The 25,265-nt window shown below is 40.1% G+C and overlaps 2 protein-coding genes and 1 non-coding gene across 4 annotated transcripts in view; 2 read left to right on the top strand and 1 right to left on the bottom strand.

The window, feature by feature from the left end:
- Positions 1–19,946, top strand: part of OGT (O-linked N-acetylglucosamine (GlcNAc) transferase) — a 37,177-nt gene extending 17,231 nt beyond the window's left edge. Inside the window, exons 9-22 of one of the 2 annotated variants that reach the window (XM_007461585.1) lie at positions 482–582; positions 744–897; positions 1,001–1,102; positions 1,299–1,478; positions 2,150–2,308; positions 2,457–2,546; positions 7,578–7,703; positions 8,120–8,290; positions 8,404–8,520; positions 8,611–8,781; positions 10,424–10,576; positions 12,454–12,706; positions 12,930–13,053; positions 17,724–19,946. In XM_007461585.1, coding sequence (XP_007461647.1) covers positions 482–582; positions 744–897; positions 1,001–1,102; positions 1,299–1,478; positions 2,150–2,308; positions 2,457–2,546; positions 7,578–7,703; positions 8,120–8,290; positions 8,404–8,520; positions 8,611–8,781; positions 10,424–10,576; positions 12,454–12,706; positions 12,930–13,053; positions 17,724–17,898 — 2,076 coding nt within the window. In that variant the 3' untranslated portion in view covers positions 17,899–19,946. The remainder of the gene's footprint in view (positions 1–481; positions 583–743; positions 898–1,000; positions 1,103–1,298; positions 1,479–2,149; positions 2,309–2,456; positions 2,547–7,577; positions 7,704–8,119; positions 8,291–8,403; positions 8,521–8,610; positions 8,782–10,423; positions 10,577–12,453; positions 12,707–12,929; positions 13,054–17,723) is intronic. The other variant, XM_007461586.1, reaches the window with a different exon arrangement.
- TRNAW-CCA (transfer RNA tryptophan (anticodon CCA)) lies at positions 11,778–11,850 on the bottom strand. The gene has a single exon. It is a non-coding gene; the product is annotated as a tRNA-Trp (tRNA).
- Positions 19,947–23,945: 3,999 nt separating the features above from the next.
- Positions 23,946–25,265, top strand: part of GCNA (germ cell nuclear acidic peptidase) — a 28,699-nt gene continuing 27,379 nt past the window's right edge. Inside the window, exon 1 of the mRNA XM_007461587.1 lies at positions 23,946–23,989. Within this exon, the coding sequence (XP_007461649.1) occupies positions 23,946–23,989 (44 nt within the window). The remainder of the gene's footprint in view (positions 23,990–25,265) is intronic.

The following is a 25,265-nucleotide window of genomic DNA, read 5'->3' as shown; positions in this document are numbered from 1 at the left end:
TCGTTGAACCAGTAATTGAGTACCTAAGGTATGAGTGAGGTCCTGTGTGACATTCAAGAAAATCCTTAACATTGAGTTTGTTATTTTATGGGTAGATAAGATCGGCACAAAAAGATTTAAACAGTAAGCTAGAGTTCAAGACGAGTTACCAGTAAATATATAATTTCGGTACCTGATGGCTGTAATGTTGGTTGGTAGGTGTGGTAGGAGTTTTGAAGAGAGAGATGCTAGAGTTACCAGCATAAACTAAGATGAGGAGAGGTCTACCTCATTATGTTTTGAAACATGGAGAGGTACAAAAGAAAGGAAAAGGTAGAATTTGAACTACTTGGCTTTGAAGAATGAGTAGACTTGGAGAAGGTGGAGAGAAGTGTAGGGATATAAAGGTGCTTGAGCGAAGTTCTTGTTGTGGTAAGTTATTACTGCTGTTTTAGCAGTTATTTTTTTTTTAAACCTCAGTTATCATCTTGAATCTTTATAGGTCTTCCCAGAGTTTGCTGCTGCCCATTCAAATTTAGCAAGTGTGTTGCAGCAGCAGGGAAAACTGCAGGAAGCTCTGATGCATTATAAGGAGGCTATTCGGTAAGAGACTTACAGCCTTATTTTTTTCTTCTAAGTTTTTAAATGTTTGGCATTTGGCACATTTGGTATGTGGGACTTTTAATAATAGTAGACTAAATTAACATTACAGGGGGTTAAAGGTTTTTGTACTAGAGAAATAAAATCTTTGTCCTCTCCTTTAGAATCAGTCCTACCTTTGCTGATGCCTACTCTAATATGGGAAACACTCTAAAGGAGATGCAGGATGTTCAGGGAGCCTTGCAGTGTTATACTCGTGCCATTCAGATTAACCCTGCATTTGCAGATGCCCACAGCAATCTGGCTTCCATTCACAAGGTACTATTTTTTCATATATATTTTATTACAATATATGCATCTTAGCACCTAATGTTTTTAATTTTAGGAAAAGATTTAACCATCCCACTTTATTTATTTCCAGGATTCAGGGAATATTCCAGAAGCAATTGCTTCTTATCGCACTGCTCTGAAGCTTAAACCTGATTTTCCTGACGCTTATTGTAATTTGGCTCATTGCCTGCAGGTAAAGAATAATGGGCCAGTAATTGGCTTTCAAGGTTGTAATCACTTTTTAATTGTATGTGCCATATTAATCCAAGCTTGGCTGGAGACACTGTTTTTTAATGGGTTATCTGACATTACTTTAGGCCAAAGACACATAAGATGTTAAGTCTTGAAGTAAGGTTTTCTGGATACTAACTTCTTTTTGCCTCCTCTAGATTGTCTGTGATTGGACAGACTATGATGAGCGAATGAAGAAGTTGGTCAGCATTGTGGCTGACCAGTTAGAGAAGAATAGGTTGCCTTCTGTGCATCCTCATCATAGTATGCTATATCCTCTTTCTCATGGCTTCAGGAAGGCTATTGCTGAGAGGCATGGGAACCTCTGCTTGGATAAGGTGCGAGTCTTTCATTTTAATCTTTTCGTTGTAAAGTAAAACACAGATACAGAAAACTACATGAATCAAATTTATGGCTTAATGAGTTATCATAAGGTGTTTACCACCCAAGTTGAGAAATGAAGCTTTGTGAGCCAGCCCAGAAGCCCCCCCTCCCATTGTGTCCTGTCTTGATCATAACCCCTTCCATTCTATAAGGTGGAATCCTTAACTGAAATACTTAACAGTAGGCTGATGGTGTTTTCCTTTAATTTTGAAACCATAGTTTTTATAAAGTGTTTGGTATTTTCTACTCACCTTTGAGAATTAGAGCAGTACTTGATCAAAGGTGGGAATTTTCTCAGCAGAATAGAGCAGAGTGCTAGGTGTAATTGTGTTTTTAAAAAATGCTTCCCTACAGAATTTTTTAAAATGCAGGGTTTGTCATGCTCTTTCCACTCTGCTTCTTTCCTACAACTTTAACTTGCTTGGGCTACTTCATAGGCCTCAGGAACAGGTCAAAGTATGAAGCATATTATTCAAATTGCTAAGGTTGTATTAGACTGGTTATATGAATTAAAGAAGTATTCTGGGCATACCATTCCTAACAGGTATGCTTTTAGTCAGTTTTCCTAGATGAAAATTTACATATAGACTCAACTTTACTAACAAGCACTGAATTCCATTGGTAGATAAATGTCCTTCATAAACCACCATATGAACATCCGAAAGACTTGAAGCTCAGTGATGGTCGACTGCGTGTAGGATACGTGAGTTCTGACTTTGGGAATCATCCTACTTCTCATCTTATGCAGTCTATTCCAGGCATGCACAATCCTGATAAATTTGAGGTAAGACTAGTGTTGCTCTAGAGTCACTATTTATAAAACCAAACAAACCCACAGTGGTAGCTTTATAGTCACCTTTAGGTGTTAAGCCCAGTGTATTTTGGAAAGATTTGAGCCAAGGTTATTAAGTATACTATGTGCTGCCTTTCAGGTATTCTGTTATGCCCTGAGCCCAGATGATGGCACAAACTTCCGAGTGAAGGTGATGGCAGAAGCCAATCATTTCATTGATCTTTCTCAGGTATGTGAAACTCTTATACTTACAACTTTTTTTTTTTTGAGTCCTCTCCCTCTTTTTCTTGATGAGTCTGGCTAATGGTTTATCAATTTTGTTTATCTTCTCCAAGAACCAGCTTTTAGTTTTATTGATCTTTGCTATTGTTTTCTTTGTTTCTATTTCATTTATTTCTGCTCTGCTCTTAATGATTTTTTTCCTTCTACTTCGGGTTTTGTTTGTTCTTCTTTCTCTAGTTCCTTTAGGTGTAAGGTTTGATTATTTATTTGAGGTTTTTCTTGTTTCTTGAGGTAGGATTGTAGCTATAAACTTCCCTCTTAGAACTGCTTTTGCTGCATCCCATAGGTTTTGGATCATCGTGTTTTCATTATCATTTGTCTCTAGGTATTTTTTGATTTCCTCTTTGATTCGTTCAGTGATCTCTTGGTTATTTAGTAACGTATTGTTTAGCCTCCATGTGTTTGTGTATTTTACATTTTTTCCCCTGTAATTGATTTCTAATCTCATAGCGTTGCGGTCGGAAAAGATGCTTGATGTGATTTCAATTTTCTTAAATTTACTGAGGCTTGATTTGTGACCCAAGATGTGATCTATCCTGGAGAATGTTCCATGCGCACTTGAGAAGAAAGTGTTACCTGCTGTTTTGGGATGGACTGTCCTATAAATATCAATTAAATCTATCTGGTCTATTGTGTCATTTAAAGCTTGTGTTTCCTTATTAATTTGCTGTTTGGATGATCTGTCCATTGGTGTAAGTGAGGTGTTAAAGTCCCCCACTATTATTGTGTTACTGTCGATTTCCTCTTTTATAGCTGTTAGCAGTTGCCTTATGTATTGAGGTGCTCCTATGTTGGGTGCATATATATTTATTATTGTTATATCTTCTTCTTGGATTGGTCCCTTGATCATTTTGTAGTGTCCTCCCTTGTCTCTTGTAACATTCTTCATTTTAAAGTCTATTTTATCTGATATGAGTATTGCTACTCCAGCTTTCTTTTGATTTCCATTTGCATGGAATATCTTTCTCCATCCCCTCACTTGCAGTCTCTATGTGTCCCTAGGTCTGAAGTGGGTCTCTTCTAGACAGCATATATATGGGTCTTGTTTTTGTATCCACTCAGCGAGCCTGTGTGTTTTGGTTGGAGCATTTAATCCATTCACATTTAAGGTAATTATCGATATGTATGTTCCTGTGACCATCTTCTTAATTATTTTGGGTTTGTTTTTGTAAGTCCTTTTCTTTTGTGTTTCCCACTCGGAGAAGTTCCCTTAGCAGTTGTTGTAGAGCTGGTTTGGTGGTGCTGAATTCTCTTAGCTTTTGCTTGTCTGTAAAGCCTTTGATTTCTCCATCAAATCTGAATGAGATCCTTGCCGGGTAGAGTAATCTTGGTTGTCAGTTCTTCCCTTTCATCACTTTAAGTATATCATGCCACTCCCTTCTGGCTTGTAGAGTTTCTGCTGAGAAAGCAGCTGTTAACCTTATGGGAGTTCCCTTGTATGTTATTTGTCATTTTTCCCTTGCTGCTTTCAATAATTTTTCTTTGTCTTTAATTTTTGCCAGTTTGATTACTATGTGTCTCGGCATGTTTCTCCTTGGGTTTATCCTGTATGGGACTCTCTGTGCTTCCTGGACTTGGGTGGTTATTTCCTTTCCCATGTTAGGGAAGTGTTTGACTATAATCTCTTCAAATATTTTCTTGAGTCCTTTCTCTCTCTCTTCTCCTTCTGGGACCCCTATAATGCGAATGTTGTTGCGTTTAATGTTGTCCCAGACGTCTCTTTAGGCTGTCATTTGTTTTCATTCTTTTTTCTTTAGTCTGTTCCGCAGCAGTGAATTCCACCATTCTGTCTTCCAGGTCACTTATCCATTCTTCTGCCTCAGTTATTCTGCTATTGATTCCTTCTAGTGTAGTTTTCATTTCAGTTATTGTATTGTTCATCTCTGTTTGTTTGTTTTTTAATTCTTCTAGGTCTTTGTTAAACATTTCTTCTCGATGTTTGCCTCCATTCTTTTTCCGAGGTCCTGGATCATCTCCACTGTCATTATTCTGAATTCTTTTTCTGGAAGGTTGCCTATTTTCACTTCATTTAGTTGTTTTTTGGGGTTTTATCTTGTTCCTTCATCTGGTACATAGCCCTCTGTCTTTTCATCTTGTCTGTCTTTCTGTGAATGTGGTTTTTGTTCCATAGGCTGCAGCATTGTTGCTTCTGCTGTCTGCCCTCTGGTGGATGAGGCTATCTAAGAGGCTTGTACTTCCAACTTTTTATTTTGAGCAAATAGTGAATAAAACTGTTGGTGTGTAGCTTGTATCCTCAATTTTCTTTTTTTAATTTAATTATTTTTTGCCCGCTTTGGGTCTTCATTGCTGCCCATGGGCTTTCTCTAGTTGTGGCGAGTGGGGTCTGCTGTTCATTGCGGTGCACAGGCTTCTCATTGCAGTGGCTTCTCTTGTTGTGGAGCACAGGCTCTAGGTGCATGGGCTTCAGTAGTTGTGGCACGTGGGTGCAGTAGTTGTGGCTCGTGAGCTCTAGAGTGCAGGCTCAGTAGTTGTGGCACAGGGGCTTAGTTGCTCCGTGGCATGTGGGATCTTCCCGGACCAGGGCTCAAACCTGTGTCCCCTGCATTGACAGGCAGATTCTTAACCACTGCGCCACCAGGGAAGCCCATATCCTCAGTATTTTTCATGACAGATATTTAACATCAGCTACTACATACCTGTGGGCAATTGCTTTGATCTTATTTCCTTGATTGTTTACATTTATTACATTGCATTTATAATCAGCATGGAGTTTTGCTGAGTTTGCAAATGAAATAGAAATATGGTGTATTTGTGTGTGGACGTAAAACTTCTCTGCGGATTGAGCTAGCACTTGTGACAGTAGATACCTAATATTACCTGAATAAATTGAACAAAATGGTGGCTTGGAAGAAGAACAAAAAAGTCATTTAAAGGGCCTTTGCCGGGCTTCCCTGGTGGCGCAGTGGTTGAGAGTCTGCCTGCCGTTGCAGGGGACATGGGTTCGTGCACCGGTCTGGGAAGATCCCACATGCCGCGGAGCGGCTGGGCCTGCACGTCCAGAGCCTGTGCTCCGCAACGGGAGAGGGAAAAAAAAAAGGGCCTTTGCCTTTGGTTTTCTTTATTTCTATACTTGCTCCGTTGCTGTTTCCTCTAGGAGCAAAAGTTTTATGATAAATTAAGATTGAAACCTGTGAGGGAATGAATTTGCTGCAGGTATGGACTAGAGTTTTTTCTTATAGACGCTATTGGCCACTTTGGTGACTATCAGAGTTATGTATGGTATACCCAGTAATTCATATATATGAATCATTGAAGTCCTAGCAGAAGGATTGTGAGACTCTTGTCACTTCATAAATAATTTCTACCAACGTCTTTTGTGTTATGGCTGTTGCTTTGGAAATATACCTGACCATTTTTGATGTAGGGTTGGACTCTCTGTGACCAAGAAGAATATGGCCCTCCACCTCTGACACCTTTTAGGATGCACTGCTTATTGACTGAAGTCTAAACTCTTTAAAAATATATATTTATTAATTTTATATATATATAGAAGTGTAGTTGACGTACAATGTTATGTTAGTTTCAGGTGTACTACATAGTTAATTGACATTTGCATACATTATGAAATCACCATGATAAGTCTAGTAACCACTTGTCCCCATACAAAGTTATTACAGTATTATTGACCATATTTCTCATGTTGTATCCCTGTGGCTTGCTTGTTTTATATCTGGAGGTTTGTACTACTTAATCCTGTTCACCTATTTTGCCCCCCTCCCTCCCTTCCCTCTGGCAACTTTTAAATGGCTGAGGAATATTCCATTGTGTATATATACCACATCTTCTTTATCCATTCATCCATCCATGGACGCTTAGGTTACTTCCATATCTTGGCAATTGTAAATAGTGCTGCAGTGAACATTGGTGTGCCTATATGAAGTTCAAGCTCTTCAGTGTGGCCTTCGCAACCTTTCTAAACAAACAACCTTGTTTGCCAGTGCTTTTCACCCATCATTAGCCCTCAGTTATGCCCTATATCAAGTAGAAGTGATTTAACCCATTTTTTAAACCTACCATGCACTTTACTCTGGTTCTTTATTCATACAGTTCTCTGTCGAGATTGTATTCTGTCCAGCTCCCTCAAACTCCTATCCATCTTTTTAAAAAATTTATTTATTTATTTATTTATGGCTGCATTGGGTCTTTGTTGCTGTGGGTGGGCTTTCTCTAGTTGTGGCGAGCGGGGGCTACTCTTTGTTGGGGTGCGTGGGCTTCTCATTGCAGTGGCTTCTCATTGTTGAGCATGGGCTCTAGGCACGCGGGCTTCAGTAGTTGTGGCACATGGGCTTAGTTGCCCCACAGTGTGTGGGATCTTCCCGGACCAGGACTCGAACCCGTGTCCCTTGCATTGGCAGGTGGATTCTTAATGACTGTGCCACCAGGGAAGTCCTCCTATCCATCTCTGAAGGCCCATTTCAAATATCAACTCCTCTATGAAGCCTAGTTTTTTTTTTTGGTTGCGTTGGGTCTTTGTTGGTGCGTGCGGGCTTTCTCTAGTTGTGGCGAGCGGGGGCTACTCTTTGTTGCAGTGCGCGGGCTTCTCATTGCGGTGGCTTCTCTTGTTGCAAAGCGCAGGCTGTAGGCATGTAGGCTCCAGTAGTTGTGGCACACGGGCTTAGTTGCCCCGCAGTGTGTGGGATCTTCCTGGACCAGGGCTCGAACCCGTGTCCCCTGCATTGGCAGGGGGTTTCTTAACCACTGATCCACCAGGCAAGTTCCAAGCCTAGTTGTTCATACATTCAGTCTAGAGGTAAACTCTCCTTCCTCTGTATCCTGTTTGTGTAATGCTGTGGGCCCATTTTAATGGTACCTAACCATATTTTTACCCCATGTTAATGTAATTTGTGTTGTTACCACTTTCGCATCTGGGAATTTGAATTCTGTTCAATGCCATTAAGACTAATTGAATCAGTTTTAGATTATACATAGTATAAGTTCTTATTTTTTTATTCCATAGATTCCATGCAATGGAAAAGCAGCTGATCGCATTCATCAAGATGGTATACACATCCTTGTAAATATGAATGGTTATACCAAGGGTGCTCGAAATGAACTCTTTGCTCTCAGGCCAGCTCCTATTCAGGTAAAGGAAATAATGATAATTATTCACAGTGTTTATTGGGCTAAGAAGACAGTGATAGGTTTTTTCCCCTCTTTGGTTAACTGTCCTTTGAAACAATAGGACAGACATGCTTGACTTATGAAAAAAAAAGTGTAGTTCTTGAAAATGAACAGGGACAAAGAATTTTGAGTGAGACCACAGTGCCCACAGGAACATGTATATGGAGACATGCAATTTGTAGTTGGATGTAAACAGTTCTGTCTTGTAAATTGGAAAAACGGTTTAGCACTTAGAAGTTTAGTCTAAAATATTACTTGATTGCTCTTGGCTAAGGAAGTCCACCCTCCTTGGTTGTTTGTTTACTTATTTAATTCTAAGCCATTTTGCTGAAGGTTCTTAGTCAGTTTTTGGTCTGATTTTTTTTTTTTTTCTTTTAGGCAATGTGGCTGGGGTACCCTGGGACTAGTGGTGCACTTTTCATGGATTATATCATCACTGATCAGGAAACTTCACCTGCTGAAGTTGCTGAGCAGTATTCTGAGAAACTGGCTTATATGCCCCATACTTTCTTTATTGGTGATCATGCTAATATGTTCCCTCACCTGAAGGTAGGTAGAAAAACAGTGCTATAGGGGAATTGCAAAGAACTGTAGTCATTTATTTCCTTGCTGCTGTCCCTGTGCATCCTAAAAGATATGTCTGAAACTTTTTTTTCGATTAGAAAAAAGCAGTCATCGATTTTAAGTCCAATGGGCACATTTATGACAATCGGATTGTGCTGAATGGCATCGACCTCAAAGCATTTCTTGATAGTCTACCAGATGTGAAAATTGTCAAGGTCAGAACCTGGTCAATACTGTCATTGAAATTAAGTTATCTGCGTTTGGGATCTTGTCCCTAATGATGTATTTTGTATAATTATTTTAAGATGAAATGTCCTGATGGAGGAGACAACGCAGACAGCAGTAATACAGCTCTTAATATGCCTGTCATTCCTATGAATACTATTGCAGAAGCAGTTATTGAAATGATTAACAGAGGACAAATTCAGATAACAATTAATGGATTCAGTATTAGCAATGGACTGGCAACTACCCAGGTGAGAAGAGAATAATAGAACATACTATCTACCACCAAGTATACATTTATCTTCTTTACATCTCATAACTCTAGGAGGTAAGCATCATTACTTCTGTTTTATAGATGAGGAAATGAATTCAGTGGAAACTGGCATCTTATATAGGTTTGTTTGATTTTAAAAGTCTCTTGGATTCAGCCAGCAGGTTACTTAATGAGAGTCTTCTGTGTTAATACCTTGTTATTCCCTGCCTGTGGCTTTACTCTTACCAACGGTGAACTGTCTGTAGGCATCATACAGTGTCTTGCTTCTGTAACTCATCCTTTCCCAGTTAAATCTTACTCATCTTTAAGACTTTTCAGTTCAGACAACTCCCCCAGGAATCTGTTTCTGTCCATATCCCTGACCTCTCCTTCCCTGCTCCATTGGTACCTGTATTCTCTGTTCTTGTAGTATTTGGGATATATCTTTACATCCAGCACAACACATTATAATTCCCTGGGTTTGTAGGTATTCTCCACTGAATTGAATTACTTTAGGGTCCGTGTCTTAGCCACAATAATGAAGTACGTGCTGAGTAAATATTGGGTTGGCCAAAAAGTTCGTTCAGGTTTTTTGTAAGCGTGTATGAAAAATCCGAACGAACTTTTTGGCCAACCCAATATTATATATTGCATACTTGAATAAGTGAATATGTAACTCTGTCAAGAGATCATAAGGCAAGGATTTCTGACCTCTTTAGGAGTTAACAGTTTTAGTGGTATAGCAGTTTATACAAAGAATGCTTGAAATGAATTAAGGTAAAGGAATTAATCACCTGTAATGTGTATTGGGCCTGAACTGTCTTTTGAAACAATAGGGCAGACATGCTTGACTTAAGGGAAAAAAAGTATACTTCTTGAAGTGCACAGGTACAAAGAATTTTGAGTGTAGAACAACACAATGCCCATAATGTATGAGATGTCTATCACACCTGGAATAGTTACATAACAAGGTAAGGCACTACCCAGATGTGTGGGAATTGCAAGATAAGACTGTAATTGTGTATGTAGATGCTCAGAAATAGAGCTGAACAATGAGGAGAGGCAGTCTTAGTAGAGATTTTTCAGTAATTTAAGTTTAGTTTTGAAAGGTGGGTGTGATTTAGAAAAGGATATTTCGTACATGGAGAAAAGAGTGAGCAAAAGCTTGCTGTTGGACTAATAGGGTTTTGAAGAGAACTTTTTGGCTAGAGTGAGATGTTTCATAGTGCAGTCCCCCCCAAATTAAGATAATGCTCTAACTTTTTTCCTTTAACTTAATGTGTCATGAATATATTCTCATTATAGTTCAACGACATTACTTTTAATGGTTATACCAGTTTGCATTGTAAGGATTGTTTATTGATTGAAAAATAATCAGATTGGGGACTTCCCTGGTGGTCCAGTGGTTAAGACTCCGTGCTCCCAATGCAGGGGACCTGGGTTCGATCCCTGGTCAGGGAACTAGATCCTGCATGCCGCAACTAAAGACCCCACATGCTGCAATGGTGCAATGAAGATCCTGCGTGCCGCAACTAAGACCTGAAGCAGCCAAATAAATAAATAAACAAATATTGAAAAGAAAAGAAAAATATCGGACCATGTTTACTTTAAATATAACCATATATTTTTTCTTGTTCTAGATCAACAATAAGGCTGCCACTGGAGAGGAGGTTCCCCGTACCATTATTGTAACCACACGTTCTCAGTACGGGTTACCGGAAGATGCCATTGTGTACTGTAACTTTAATCAGTTATATAAAATTGACCCATCTACTTTGCAGATGTGGGCAAATGTGAGTGTGTGTAGATTCATTATTAATGTCTAGAGATTCTAGTAAAGATTCTGTATATAGGTCGTCTTGCTGAGGCTGCCCCCCCATCCTCCCATTCAGGAGCTATTGTGCTAGATTATTGTGATAATCTTCAAAAGAGCTGTAGATTTCAGCAATTTTTGATTTGTCCTTCAAGTGTCTAAATATCATATTATGAACTTTTAAAATTTATGTGTTGAAACGCAGGGATCAGCAAACTTTTTCTTAAAAGGCCAGGTGGTAAATATTTTTGGTTTTGCAGTCTATACTCTCTGTCACACCTCCTCAATTCTGCCGTTGTAGCAAGAAAACACCATACTCATTATATAAATGAATGAGTATAGGTATGTTCCAATAAGTTTTTATTTACAAAAACAGGCAATATGCCAGATTTGGCTCATAGGCTATAGTTTGCCAACCCATGGTCTAAGCTGATAGCAAAGCTGTTACGTATACTCATCCACATTTTACATCATTCTTGCAATATTGTAGAGTTAGAACCAGGAAGGAATTGGCTTATGCCATTACTTCTCAGTCATTTCATCATACCAGTTTGCATAAGCAGGACCTCTGAAGCTTCTAAACTTTGCTATCCATATCTGCCTCTTGTTCCATAGAGCTAAAATGGAGATAATTCTTGGTTGACTTTTTGTCTGATTAATATCTGGGTTTTTTGGTCTGTTTTCTTTTTTTAAAGGAGGAGGGAGGGTGGAGAAGAGGAAGCAGATGAGTACAGGTTTACTATCCCTGAATCTTCACTTCCCCATTTCAAAAAACCTGAAAACCAAAAGCATCTTCATAAGTTTGTGGTAAATTTATTTGGTTGGCAGCCACACTGCCTGAACTGATGTTAGGCTATTTATGATTATTTATTCCATTTAGTATGAATATTCCTACATCTTGATGCAGAGATACTAATATGTTGGTTTGCAGGGAGTTGCCGCTGAGAGTGTTATGTAATTTATACATACTGTACTACTTCTTAAAAATCTGAAATATTCTAAATTCTGAAATCCATCTGTTCTCGTGGCTTTCAGAGATGGGATGGTGAACTTGTATGATACATTGAGTAGATGTAGGTCTAAATCGGGTTGGCAAACTATGGCCGATGAGCCAAATCCAGTCCACTGCTTGTTTTTTTGTTTGTTTTTTTATTTTGGCAGTGTGGCATGCGGAATCTTAGTTCCCTGACCAGGGATCGAACCTGAGCCCCCTGCAGTGGAAGCATGGAGTCCTAACCACTGGACCACCAGGGAAGTCCCAGCTGCTTGTTTTTGTAAATAAAATTTTATTGACACACAGCCATGCCTACTTACTTACACATTGTCTATGGCTACTTTCCAGTGACAAGGGCAGAATTGAATAGTTATGACACAGTCCATGTTGGCATCCAAAGCAAAAGTATTTGCTCTCTGGTCCTTAACAGAAAATGTCTGCTGACCCCTGATCTAGATTAGGCAAATAAGTTTGGCAGGTGTGAACTAACTTTATTTGTTGTACCATGGTGGGGGATTTAAAATTTGAAATGGAAAATTCCTATCTCATGGACAAAAACCACTTCTAGTATCAATTCCCACAGGACATAGCTGCCTCAGATTTTGCCAATTAGTAACTTGTTTTGTGTCTTCTTGCATCAGTCTCCTCTTTCTTTGAACTGTCTTTGGGGACAGCTAAGCAGAACAGGAACCTATAATTCAGTTGATCTAATTCATCTATGTGAAAGAAAGACTTAAGTTCACGGTAGGCTGCTATCTGGGTGAAAAGAATAGAGTATGGTAGAATTACTAGAAATTTATGGGAGCCTTTGTTGAAAAGGGCAGAGCTGCTATTAATAATTGCTCTTGTTTTCCCTATTTTAGATTCTGAAGCGTGTTCCCAATAGTGTACTGTGGCTGTTGCGTTTTCCAGCAGTAGGAGAACCCAATATTCAACAGTATGCACAAAATATGGGCCTTCCTCAGAACCGTATCATTTTTTCCCCTGTTGCTCCTAAAGAGGAACATGTTCGGAGAGGCCAGCTGGCTGATGTCTGCTTGGACACTCCACTCTGTAATGGACACACCACAGGGATGGATGTCCTTTGGGCAGGGACACCCATGGTGACTATGCCAGGTGAGTTACTTCCTTGTTCTTTTTAAAATCTCCTTGGGAGAGACACTTCCAGGTGAAATCATATGTACTAGAAGCAACATCTAGGGCAAGATGATAGAAAATGAGACTTGTTCGAGTCTGAACACATGTCATCTGCATCGTGTGGATATTTAACATAAATAACATGAATAACTGTGTGCTATTTGCATTCTCAGATGTGCAGTTGTTATCTTTCTTATTGCAGGAGAGACTCTTGCTTCCCGAGTTGCAGCTTCCCAGCTCACTTGTTTAGGCTGTCTTGAGCTTATTGCTAAAAATAGACAAGAATATGAAGACATAGCTGTGAAACTGGGAACTGATCTAGAATAGTAAGTAAACTTTTCCATGAACAAATTATACGGTGAGGTGAAGGAAACAAGAAAAATTTAGAGAGAATACAGGTGTTATGAAGTGAAATCATAAAATAAGGGTAATATAAAATAAATGAATTAGTTGTTTGCTCTCTGGATGGGAGAAGGACTTTTTATTATTTTAATTTAATTTAACTTGTTATTTATTTTTGTGGCCACACCATGCGGCATGTGGGATCTTACTTCCCCGGCCAGGGATCGAACCTGTGCTCCCTGCAGTGGAAGCATGGAGTCTTAACCACTGGACTGCCAGGGGAGTCCTGAGAAGAACTTTTTAAACTTCCATAAATGAAGTGATAATTGGGTTTCACTATGTAGAGTAAATGGCTGAATAAAAATAAGTCAAGAGAATTAAAAGATGAAAACTAGCTATACTTCAATAAAAAAGAGAAAATTAAAAGGCAAACAAGAGGGAAAAAAGTCTGTTCCTTAATGTCAAATATTAATAGCCTGGCTATATAAAGACTGTAGAATATTTACATTTTAAATCCCTTAATAGGAAAGTAAGCAAAGAAATGACAACTGACTAAAGTAGAAATACAAATGGTTAACAAGAAAGTTTCAACCTCTGTAGTAGAAATAAATATTTATTTTTTAATTTATTGGCCTTGCCACCCGCCTTGTGGGATTTTAGTTCCCTGATCAGGGATTGAACCCACGCCCTCGGCAGTGAAAGTGTGGAGTCCTAACCACTGGACCACCAGAGAATTCCCTAGTAGAAATAAATTAAAATAACATTGAGGTACACCCATTATTTACCTATAAAATAAAAGATTTTTAATATGATACCAATGATGAGGGAGCATTGAGGTGCTGACCTTTTCATACATTGGTGAGTAAATTGGTAATCTTTTCAGAGCCCTTAAAAAAAAAAAAAAGCTAGACCTTTGACCCTAAGAATATCCTTGTGATAATATTTGGGCATGACTTAAATGCCCCCAAATGGGTGGGAATTAGAGAGATGATGCTTAAATAAATGATGCTTTATCCATACAATAAAATAGTGTTTATCTCTTAAATGAGATTTTTCTTTGGGTATTACATGTGATTTTTTTTTTTCTTTGTGTTTTCTGACAAGTAGCATATTATGTAGAAGTTTAAAGAAGCACCCTCTTTGAGTCAGACTTCCTGGGTTTGAATCCAGGCTCTCTCACAAGCTTTGTGACTTTGGACAAGTTAGTCTCTATGTGCCTTGGTTTTTCCATCTGCAAAATGGGGATGAATGATAGTACCTACCTTGCAGAGATGTGAGGTTTAAAAAAAAGTGTTCCCGGTCAGAATGGCCATCATCAAAAAATCTACAAACAGTAAATGCTGGAGAGGGTGTGGACAAAAGGGAACCCTCTTGCACTGTTGGGGGGAATGTAAATTGATACAGCCACTATGGAGAACAGTATGGTGTTTCCTTAAAAAACTAAAAATAGAGCTACCATATGACCCAGCAATTCCACTCCTGGGCATATACCCTGAGAAAACCGTAATTCAAAAAGAGACATGTACCACAGTGTTCACTGCAGCTCTATGTACAATAGCCAGGACATGGAAGCAACCTAAGTGTCCATTGACAGATGAATGGGTAAAGAAGATGTGGCACATATATACAATGGAATATTACTCAGCTATGAAAAGAAACAAAATTGAGTTATTTGTAGTGAGGTGGATGGACCTAGAGACTGTCATAAGGAGTGAAGTCAGAAAGAGAAAAACAAATACCGTATGCTAACACACATATGGAATCTAAAAAAAAAAAAAGGGTTCTGAAGAACCTAGGGAACAGGACAGGAATAAAGATGCAGACGTAGAGAGTGGACTTGAGGACATGGGGAGGGGGAAGGAAGGGTAAACTGGGACGAAGTGAGAGTAGCATTGACATAGATACACTACCAAATGTAAGAGAGATAGCTAGTGGGAAGCAGCCGCATAGCACAGGGGGAGATCAGCTCGATGCTTTGTGACCACCTAGAGGGGTGGGATAGGGAGGGTGGGAGGGAAACGCAAGAGGGAGGGGATATGGGGATATATGTATACATATAGCTGATTCACTTTGTTATACAGCAGAAACTAACACAACATTGTAAAGCAATTATACTCCAATAAAGATGTTTAAAAAAAGAAAAAAAGTGTTCCACGTAAAGCACTTAACAACAGTTCTTGGTACATAGTAAGCATTCAACAGATGTATGGTTAAGCATTTATTTATCATTTTCAAAATTTTCTCCCCTGAACATCATATACAGCTAAGAAAAACTAGTGAAAACTTTGAGCCCAGGCATTAAAAAATTAAGATTCATGTCCATCATCCCAGAGATAACTACAGTAAATAATTTAGTGTATTTTCTTTTTGGAACTTAGTTGACTTCATACACTACTTTTTCCCAACATTTTATTATGAAAAAGTTCAACTTTATAATAAACACATATATACCTACCACTTAGCTTTTGCCACTGATAACTTTACTGTACTTTAATCACATTCCATCTGTTTATTCCTATATCCATTTAGAAATCCATCTTATTTGAAGTAAATTGCAGATATCAGTATTCTCCCTAAATACTTCAGAATGGCCATCATTAACTAGAGTTTAATACTTGATTCTTTTGTCTTTTGAGGCAGAATTTATATACACTGTATACACAACTCTTTTTTTAAATTAATTTAATTTTACTTTTTTAGTTGAAGTATAGTTGGTTTACAGTGTTGTTTCTGGGGTACAGCAAAGTTGATTCAGTTATATATATATAATGTACACATGTATATTCTTTTTCATATTCTTTTCCATTATGGTTTATTATAGGATATTGAATATAGTTCTCTGTGCTGTACAGTAGGACCTTGTTGTTTACTTTATCTACAGTAGTTTGTACCTGCTAATCCCAAATTGGGATACACAAATCTTAAGTGAGTTTTGAGAAATACCTTTATAACCCAGGCCTCCAATAGCATATAGAACATTACCATCACTCCAGAAAGTTCCTTCACACCCCTTCTCAGTTGGTCCTCCTCACCAACCCTCAGAGACAACCACTGTTCTGAATTTTTTTTCCACCATAATTTATTTAGTCTTGCCTTTCTAGAACCTTATACAAATAGAATCTTACAGCATGTACTCTGAAGGCTTCTTTCACTGAGGATAATGTTTTGAGATTCATCCGTGTTGTTGGCTCATAACAGTAGTTCATTCCCTTTTATTGCTGAGTAGTATTTCAGTGTATGGATGTACCACAGTTTAACCATTCTATTGACGTACAGAACTTTATTTATTTATTTATTTTAAAATTTATTTTATTTTAGTTATTTTTGGCTGCTTTGGGTCTTCATTGCCGCACCAGGCTTTCTCTAGTTGCGGCGAGCGGGGGCTGCTCTTCGTTGTGGTGCGCGGGCTCCTCATTGTGGTGGCTTCTCTTGTTGTGGAGCACGGGCTCTAGGTGCACGGGCTTCAGTAGTTGTGGCACGCGGGCTCAGTAGTTGTGGCTCGTAGGCTTTGGAGCACAGGCTCAGTAGTTGTGGCGCACGGGCTTAGTTGCTCCGCGGCATGTGGGATCTTCCCGGACCAGGGCTCGAACCTGTGTCCCCTGCATTGGCAGGCAGATTCTTAACCACTGCACTACCAGGGAAGCTGACATACAGAACTTTAAAAATAACACAAAGGTATTTTTATTTGGAAGATAACATTAATATGGTCATGGTTGGGTTGAGGCCAACAGATATGCATAGCTGTTTTACTAGTTCTGGCACAAAAAAAACATTAAAACAACCTTTTTATTCATTGTTTTTAAAAATGTACAAGAGTATTCCAGCTTCTGGTTCTAAAGTAATAACTCTCTGTATAAGAATAGTCTCATGACAAATGATATATTCACAACAGGAGGAGAGAGAGAATTCTATCCTCTTTCCCCAGAAGAATTGATTGCTTTTTTTTTTCCTGTTTCTGAACAGAACCATAGTCTTGGTGATATTAGGAACACTTTCTTTTTTTATATCTAAATAAACAATTCAGTTCATGTACAAAGGGAAAATTAAAGCAGTAGACCTACTGTATTTTTTCCCCTTGAGTGTTTTCCTATTTCATTAAAACATTCATAAAATGAATACTTCCATCTTGTTTGTGCCTTAGCTATTGTAAATGATGCTTCAGTGAACATCTTTGCATGGTCAGGTATGTCTGCATCTCTGATTATTTCTGTTGAATAGATTTAAAAGTGTTATTGATAGGTCATAGGGTTATGAACATTTATGGTTCTAATAGACACATTGCTAAGTTGCGTATTAAAAGGGTAAGCAGTTTACGTTCTAACCAGTAGTACGTAGGAATAGACGTGTCATTGCCAAGTGTTATTTTTATTTTAAAGGTAGAAATAAGATGAAGTGGAGAAAGCATGGTGTCTCTTAGATATGCTTATTTAGGAAAGAACAGTTTTTTCAGGGGACGTGGAGGTGAACTCCATTATAAGTGTTTAACATTATGTTAGCTGTGACCTTTCACTTTTTTAGCATTGAGGTAAGGGAGGGCCAATCAGAAGAGAAAGTTTGGTTATGTAATTTACCATAAAGGTGTCTAGGTGTTTATGGGGGCTAGTTCTGAGTTTCTGCTCTGATTTGTAAACTTGGATCTCTTTTTATTATTCAGCCTGAAGAAAATTCGTGGCAAAGTCTGGAAGCAGAGAATATCTAGCCCTCTGTTCAACACCAAACAATACACAATGGAACTAGAGCGGCTCTATCTACAGATGTGGGAGCATTATGCAGCTGGCAACAAACCTGATCACATGATTAAGCCTGTTGAAGTCACTGAGTCGGCCTAAATAATGACTGTGTGCACAGGAGAATTACCCCTGTACCTGAGCCTCAACCTTCTGGGGGAAAGGGAACTACTTTTTACTTATCTGTACAATATCATGTTGCAGATGGGTGACAGACAATTATAAGAAATAGCACAGCCAGACTTGCTTCCTGCATGATCCTGATAGGGAGAGACACAAGAGATGGGAAACTGCTGTTCCACAAGGAGTCTCCATAGAATTTTGCAGCAGCCAGGTGTTGCATAAGTCTGGAAGGTCTGATCTCCCTTGGTCTTCCATGGGATGGATGGTTAGTGTGGAAGGGAGATAGAGATTGCCCAGCCGTTTTGTGATTGTCATGGAATGATTGAGTCTTCTGAATTTTTTTCTTTATATTTTGGGTATTGGAGCTTTTAAAAATGTTTGGTTTCAGGTATTTTTATTCATGTGAAGTATATATAATTCTCTTGAGATAAGGTTTTAAGCTAAAATATTCCTTGTTTTAGTTTCTGAACTCTACGGATAAATGGGGACTTTGCTGGTGTAGTCTTTTTATAGGTTTTATAAACCACTTGAGCCTATATCAGTCATTTTAGTGTCTGACATAATGTTTGGAACTATCAGTGCTTTGTTGGTTTATAGATGATGGCTTAAATTCTTTTTCTGGTCCGTTTCCTTCTTCCCTTCCCCTCACTTTAAAAATTCTCCTGTAACTTGGCTAACAAAAACCCAAGTCTGATTCAAAACCTCCCAGAGTGTTTCTCTTAAACACATCATCTGGTGCCAAATGAAGATTCTTAGGAGTGATTATTAATTATGAAGGGCACAGTTGTGGTACTGTCACTGATGATAATAATAGTGGATTTTTGGCCTAGAGTTTTGAACTATTTCACCAGTGTTTTACCGTTGACTGCCCCTCTATGCTGCTTCCAAAAGTGATAGTGTGTGATACGATTTTTACTTTGATTTCTAAAGTTTGTTTTTTTTAAAGTGAGTCCTGTTCTTCCTTTCTCTTTCAGCAGAAATGAAATCCCAGGTAAGTATAAGTATTCAAATATTTGATCAGTAAGTCACAGTTATCTCCAGTACATTAAATAACTTTCATCAAAAAACATGTTATAGGTAAAAAGCTCTGAAGGACCAGCTATGTATATGATAATTATGTTTCAGACCTTCCAGGGTATTATATATAATAACTTGTCTTCTGGACGTGGTCTTGAAGTCTTTATGGATTCAGCCTCAGTAGTAGCGAACTGCACTGCTACTTGGTTTGGAGTACAAATTAGACTTTAGCCCTCCTGGAGGTTGAGTTTTTGGTATTGAAAACCATAGGAATGAAATCATTGTATTTCAACAAAGGATCGAGGGCTTGAGGCTTAAACAAGCCAACATATGAATATATGTTTTTGTCTTGCTGTACTGCACATATGCTGTCTAGTAACAGATATTTTGTCTGCTAGTAGTGTTCTAGATTATGTCTTTCCAAAGTGCTGAGGCAGTGCACCTATTCTGTAGTTGCAGCTGATGCCTGAATGTATCCTAGCTGACAAATTGATTAATAAGAACTTGAATTTCTGAAAGATTTGTACTGTTAACCAAAATCTGAGCAAGGAGTCTCAAATGTAATTCTTAGCCAGAATTACATGTTAATGAACCATTTAACAGTGTAAATCAAGGAACATCAGTGTAGGGATTTCTTTTAATTTATTTTTTACCTGCTTGAAATATCAGTTAAAGGTTGCCAGCTTGGTTGCAGATGAATGGACGTTTGAAGTTCACCAAACTACTTAATGTGGAATAGGATAATAGACTTCCAACACCCTCAAGGCTGTGACCTTGCAGCCATTTTACATAGCACATCATCCTCCTATAGGGGTGAACCTTTCCTTGGCCCGAAAAGTAGCCGCTCTGGTTGAAGCTTTGCTTATTGTAACAGGCTTTTGTTTCCAGGTAACATGTCTGTGGAAGACTTAATTCTGAATAGAGATATAGATATTACTGGAAACTAATTGTTTTTTCTATTATACTCTGCTTTATCAAAAAAGTGAAACATTTAAATTGTGCTACAGAAATTCAGATGTTGTCTTGCAATCTTTAAACAATAAATGAATGATTTGCCCTTAATATGGCTGATGTATTTTGTGTTCTGTTAAATTGAGCATTGGATGGAACAATAGGGTCCTCCAGTTATGAAATCTATATCTGAACAGCTCCAAACAACAAAAGGACCAGATTTCCCGACAGTACAGCTATGATAGTAAGAATTATTTTGTTTTCTCAGCCAAGTGTGGTGGAGCATGGGTCAGGCTGGTGTATGATCCATTAAGACTTAACAAAGCCTGAGACTCCCAGCACACACATTTGTGTTTGTTCCTGTTCAGCTTATAACCATTCTGGCTTCTTCATCTACCCTTGTAGTCTCATTCGTTATGTGGACTATTCCTTCCCACTCTGTATGGTGATTGAACTCAACCACCAGTATGAGGGAGGAGGATATCCATGCATCAGGGACCAGAACAGGCTGTTTAGCTGCCTGTTTTCTCAGAGATATAACCAATTTTTTTTCAATAAAATGTTAGGTAATTTACCTCCCAAGTTCTGTGGATTGAGACCCTCAAAGCCCTAATGTGGGTTAGTGTTTGTTTCTTGGAAGATGAGGCAAGAAAGATGTCCAGTAGATTAGTCATAAGTTCTTCTTTTTTTCTAATATCTGTTTATTTGACTGCATTGGGTCTTAGTTGCGGCATGTGGGGTCTTTTCCTTGTGGCGGGCAGGGTCTTTTCGTTGTGGCGCATGGGCTTCTCTAGTTGTGGTGCGCGGGCTCTAGAGTGTGTGGGCTCAGTTGTGGCGTGCAGGTTTAGTTGCCCCACAGCATGTGGGATCTTAGTTCCCCTACCAGGGATCGAACATGCGTCCTCTGCATTGGAAGGTGGATTCTTAACCACTGGACCACCAGGGAAGCCCCCATAAATTAAGTTCTTACCCCCACCCTCTTCTGTCTATTAGGAATCTGCATCAGTTATTTCCAGTCTACTTCAGCTCCTCCTGCCTTCAGTCTAAAGGAGTTGCTTGTGCACCTGGAATAAACTTGCGTAACTTACCATTTGATTCCAATCCTAAACCCACTCTTTACTTGAAGCACATGCCTCTTAATAATATTAACTACAGCTAATGTTCAGATTCTTTGCCCAAACCTCTGAGGCACACAGTTATGTAAGCCCCATTTTTATGGAATAGGCTTGTAGAGGTAAACTTGCAAGTTTGTTGTAAGTGATAAGGTTATAATGATAAGCCCTTCTTATCCCATTCCCCATCAACTCAGAAAGTACCTTTTTTTTTTTTTTTTTTTCTTTTGCGGTACTCGGGCCTGTCACTGCTGTGGCCTCTCCCGTTGCAGAGCACAGGCTCCGGACGCGCAGGCTCAGCGGCCATGGCTCACGGGCCCAGCCGCTCTGCGGCATGTGGGATCCTCCCGGACTGGGCATGAGCCCATGTCCCCTGCATCGGCAGGCGGACTCTCAACCACTGTGCCACCAGGGAAGCCCTAGAAAGTACCTTTTTATATGTAGGCAGTTTGGTGCTTAAGACTAACTAGTGCTGCTGGAATTTGCATTCTAGCTCCCTGTCATTTTTTAGCCATGTGATCTCTGTAAAGTGAGAGTGCTAACACTGCCTACTTTTTTAAAGTGTTGTAAGGATTAAATTCATATAAAAACACTTGGAACAGAGCCTAGCATGAAATAAGCTCAGTGTCATTAATGTTTTTAAATGCAGGGACGTTTTACATGTATTCTGTTGGCCAAATGCTTAAATTATGAGATGTATGGGTTTTTGCCAGAGAAACGGGCACAATCTAGAAAGCCTTTGCTGCCCCCGTTTGTTATTCTTGGTGTGTCGGGAGTGAGTGCCAGAAAGCTTCAAGTAACTAATTTCTCTTTATCTCCAGAGTTCGGAGGGGTCTGGAAGCAAACATCATAGTTCAGTGTTGCCTGGCACTTCTGAGTTGCTGCCTCATTAATATCAAGGGGTCTGCCCCCTCCCCCTCCCCTCCCTCCATCCCCCTCCCCGTGCCTCCCCGCACCTCCGCTTTGTTTGGAGGGAGGCTAACGGACTTAGTTGGGCAGTTCAAGCAAGGAATGGGGCTCACTTATCCAAGTCCTCACAAAGATGAAACTTTGTTCGGGAGGATTCGACTCGGTTTTTCCCTGTCGCCCCAAAAATTAATTTAGGGATCGCCAAACTACAAAAATGGGCTTGTACCCTGTGCGTGAAATGGTACGTTCCAGTAAAATTAGCGATACCTCGTGGAAGTGATAAGCTTGATTCCGGAAGCACTATAACTGGGCGCCAAATTTGAGTTCATAGCCGCGAAATTGCCTGGTTACCGCACTGTGATAGGTGGGTACAGGGAGGGCGGGAATACGTCAGTTCCTATCTCCCGCTGAGCCTGGACTCTATAAAAACAGCGTGTTTCACAGTTGCTCGGGACGTTGCCACCTTCCACTCCCAGTCGGAGGAGAGCAGTGGCGATTCGATTGGGCCAAAGGCAGCAGAAGCAGGTAGGTGAAGGGAGAGTACCGAAGCGGAAACAATCTTCACGCTCGTCCTAGTTGAGCTGACTTAAAGTCAGGACCACCATAAGCCCTAGACACTGTCCGTGAGCCTTGAGACTGAGATTTTGGCGAAATATTTTGCCCGTTTCCACTTAAAGCTTTTGGAAGAAGGAATTTTTTTGTGTGTGTTAGTGATATTAACTCCGGGGGGGCTTAACTCCGGGGTATGCGGGGCAGAGATAACCAGTTGGTGAATTAGGGAGTAGAGGCCTGGGAGGTGGCGTACAGTTGTAGGGGGCACTCTAGGCCTGAGTGGTGGAAGGCCAGCAGGCTGATAGAGGTTGGAGTAACGTGTGGAAGTAGGGGCAGGTGGAGGATGGGTAGGAGTGTGCATGGAGAGGGTCGATGCCTGATCAGCTAGCGGCAGCTAGCGGCAAGAGACGGGTGTGAGAGCGGGGAGCGGAGGAGTCAAGGCGCAATTGGTGCAAGGCCGGCTGGGGGCGCTGGGAGGCGAGATGGGGGGATGGGTCTAGGACCGATGGTGCAAAACTGCCAGGAGGGGGGAGGGGTCCAGGCCTGTTGGTGTAAGACCTCCTGGGGAGAGGAGGCTGGAGCAAGGGGATGGAGGGGTGTGTGTATGGGGGGGTGAGTGGAGGTGTCGAGGTCTGAGCAAGAGGGGGGAGGGGTCTAGGCTTGATTGGTGCAAAGCTGGTGGGGGGCGGGGGGTTGGGGGCAGGGAAGAGGTGGAGGGGGCTTAGAGGGGAGGTGGAGTGGGTGGAGTGGTGAGGCGGAGTGCGGAGGAGGGTTTGAGGCCCCGTTGGGGCGGAAGTTGATGGAGGCGTGGGGCATGAAGGCGTGGGGGGAGGGTGACCTGATTCCCCGTGCGAGTAGGGGGATGGGGAGAGTGTGAGTTGGATTGAGGTGTGTGTCGGGGTGTGGCCTGGTCTGTGTAAGACTGGCTATGAGCAGGAGTAGGGAGGTGGTGGAGGGTACGGGGGTGGCGGGATGTGGGGGGTGGGAGCGTGTGAAAGCCTGATGGAAGACTTCCTTGGGGCATGAGGCGGAAGTAGGGGGAATGAAGATGTGGGGAGAGGGGAGGGCCGGTGGTGATGTAGGCGGTGGTGGGAATACATTTGGGGTCAGAAGAGCATTGGGCCGGGGACAGAGTAGTAAATGCTAAAAGCCTTACAGTGGGGAGAAAATTGATCTGGGGGCTGATAAATGAACGATTGTCCTCCCTGCACATCTCTGTAACAGGTGGCTGTTGAGGCGGCTTAACATCAGGGGCTGCTATGGGCTTTGGGCTTTTCTAATGGATCAACGAAGAACCTTGGTGGGGCAAGGTGGGAGAAAGGTCAGCAATAAACAAATTTAAATACTTCTCATTTCATAGAGCAAAGTTTTGGCTTTAAGTTGGGGTAAAGAAGCTGCTCAGAGGTAAATGCAGAATGTAGAAACATCTAACTGGTTCTGGTTTCCTTTCAAACGTATATCCTTGTCCTGACTACAGACGCGGACATGTCCAAAGCAGAGGATGGGCGTTGGAAGAACCAGGATGATTGGTGAGATCTGAAAAATTCTCTCTTCTCTTAGTTTAGTCTTACTCTGTTGGCAAAACGGCTTTCTCAAAAAGTATATGTTTATGTCACTTAGAGTCTACAGAGTGTATAATTTGGTTAGTCATAAAATGAGAATTGTGAAAAGAGAGCTTAGAATCATGGGAGTCCAGCTTCTATCCAGTGCATGAATCCTCTGTATAACAGCTCTTTTAGTGGCCAGGAGTGTACAACTTCATGAAGCAACACAATGCAGTGTTGAATATGTGTAATTTCTAGAAAGTTCTTCATTCTGGTGAATTTCAAATCTGTCCTTTTGTTACTCCCAGTGTTCACAGTGCTGCCCTCTTGAGGTACGTGGGTGAAGTATTTTTCTTCTCTGGGATAGGTATTTTAGGATAGTTGCCTCATCTTCTCTAAGTCTTCATTCTCCCAGAACACTGCTCTGTTTTCCTCCTTCACAGGTAAGATAAGCATACAGATAAGTGTCTGGTATGGGAGAAAGTAGAGACCATAGAATAGAGAGTCTGGAAATAGACCCAAATACGTATGAAAATTTAGTTCATGATGAAAAAAATGACATTTCAAATCAGTGGGGAAAAGATGGATTCATTGACAAATAATTCGAAGATAATTGGTTGACCATTTGGAAAACAATAAGAATTGGATTCTTACCTCATCACTCCTTATACCAAAATAAATTACACTTGGATAAAATATTTAAAAATAAAAAAATGAAACCATTAAAAATGCTAGAAAATATAGCTGGATTTTGTTTCCAGTAATTTTGGAGTGGGGAAGGTCTTTCTGAATTTGTTATCTAACAAAAGCATAAAAATGACAATGAACTGGAAAAATATTTTTATTACTTATGATAAAAGGCTATCTTCCTTAATCTACAAAGAACTTTTATTTAAAAGGAACAATTATGGAGTTCCCAGGTGGCCTAGTGGTTAGGATTCTGGGCTTTCACTGCCATGGCTGGGGTTCAGTCCCTGATCGGGGAACTGAGATCCTGCAAACCACGTGGTGTAGCCAAAAGCTAAATAAATAAAAGCAACAATGTAAAAAGGTGAACAAACAGAAAATGAGCAAAAGTTTTAGAAGGTAGTTCTCAGGGAAAAAAATACAAATGGCCCACAGACATTAAAATTTATTCAACTTTTTATTTTATTTAAAGAAATGAAAGAATTTTAAATGAGTGAGATACCATTTTTCATATATCAGATTGGCAAAGATTAAAAAAATTTTTTGATAATACCCAGTGTTGGCAAATTTGTAG

Source organism: Lipotes vexillifer, unplaced genomic scaffold (assembly GCF_000442215.2).
Source record: "Lipotes vexillifer unplaced genomic scaffold, Lipotes_vexillifer_v1.1 scaffold1696, whole genome shotgun sequence".
In the NCBI taxonomy this organism is placed as follows: domain Eukaryota; kingdom Metazoa; phylum Chordata; class Mammalia; order Artiodactyla; family Lipotidae; genus Lipotes; species Lipotes vexillifer.
Note: the sequence above shows the minus strand (reverse complement) of the source record. Positions and strands in the feature narration are given on the sequence as shown.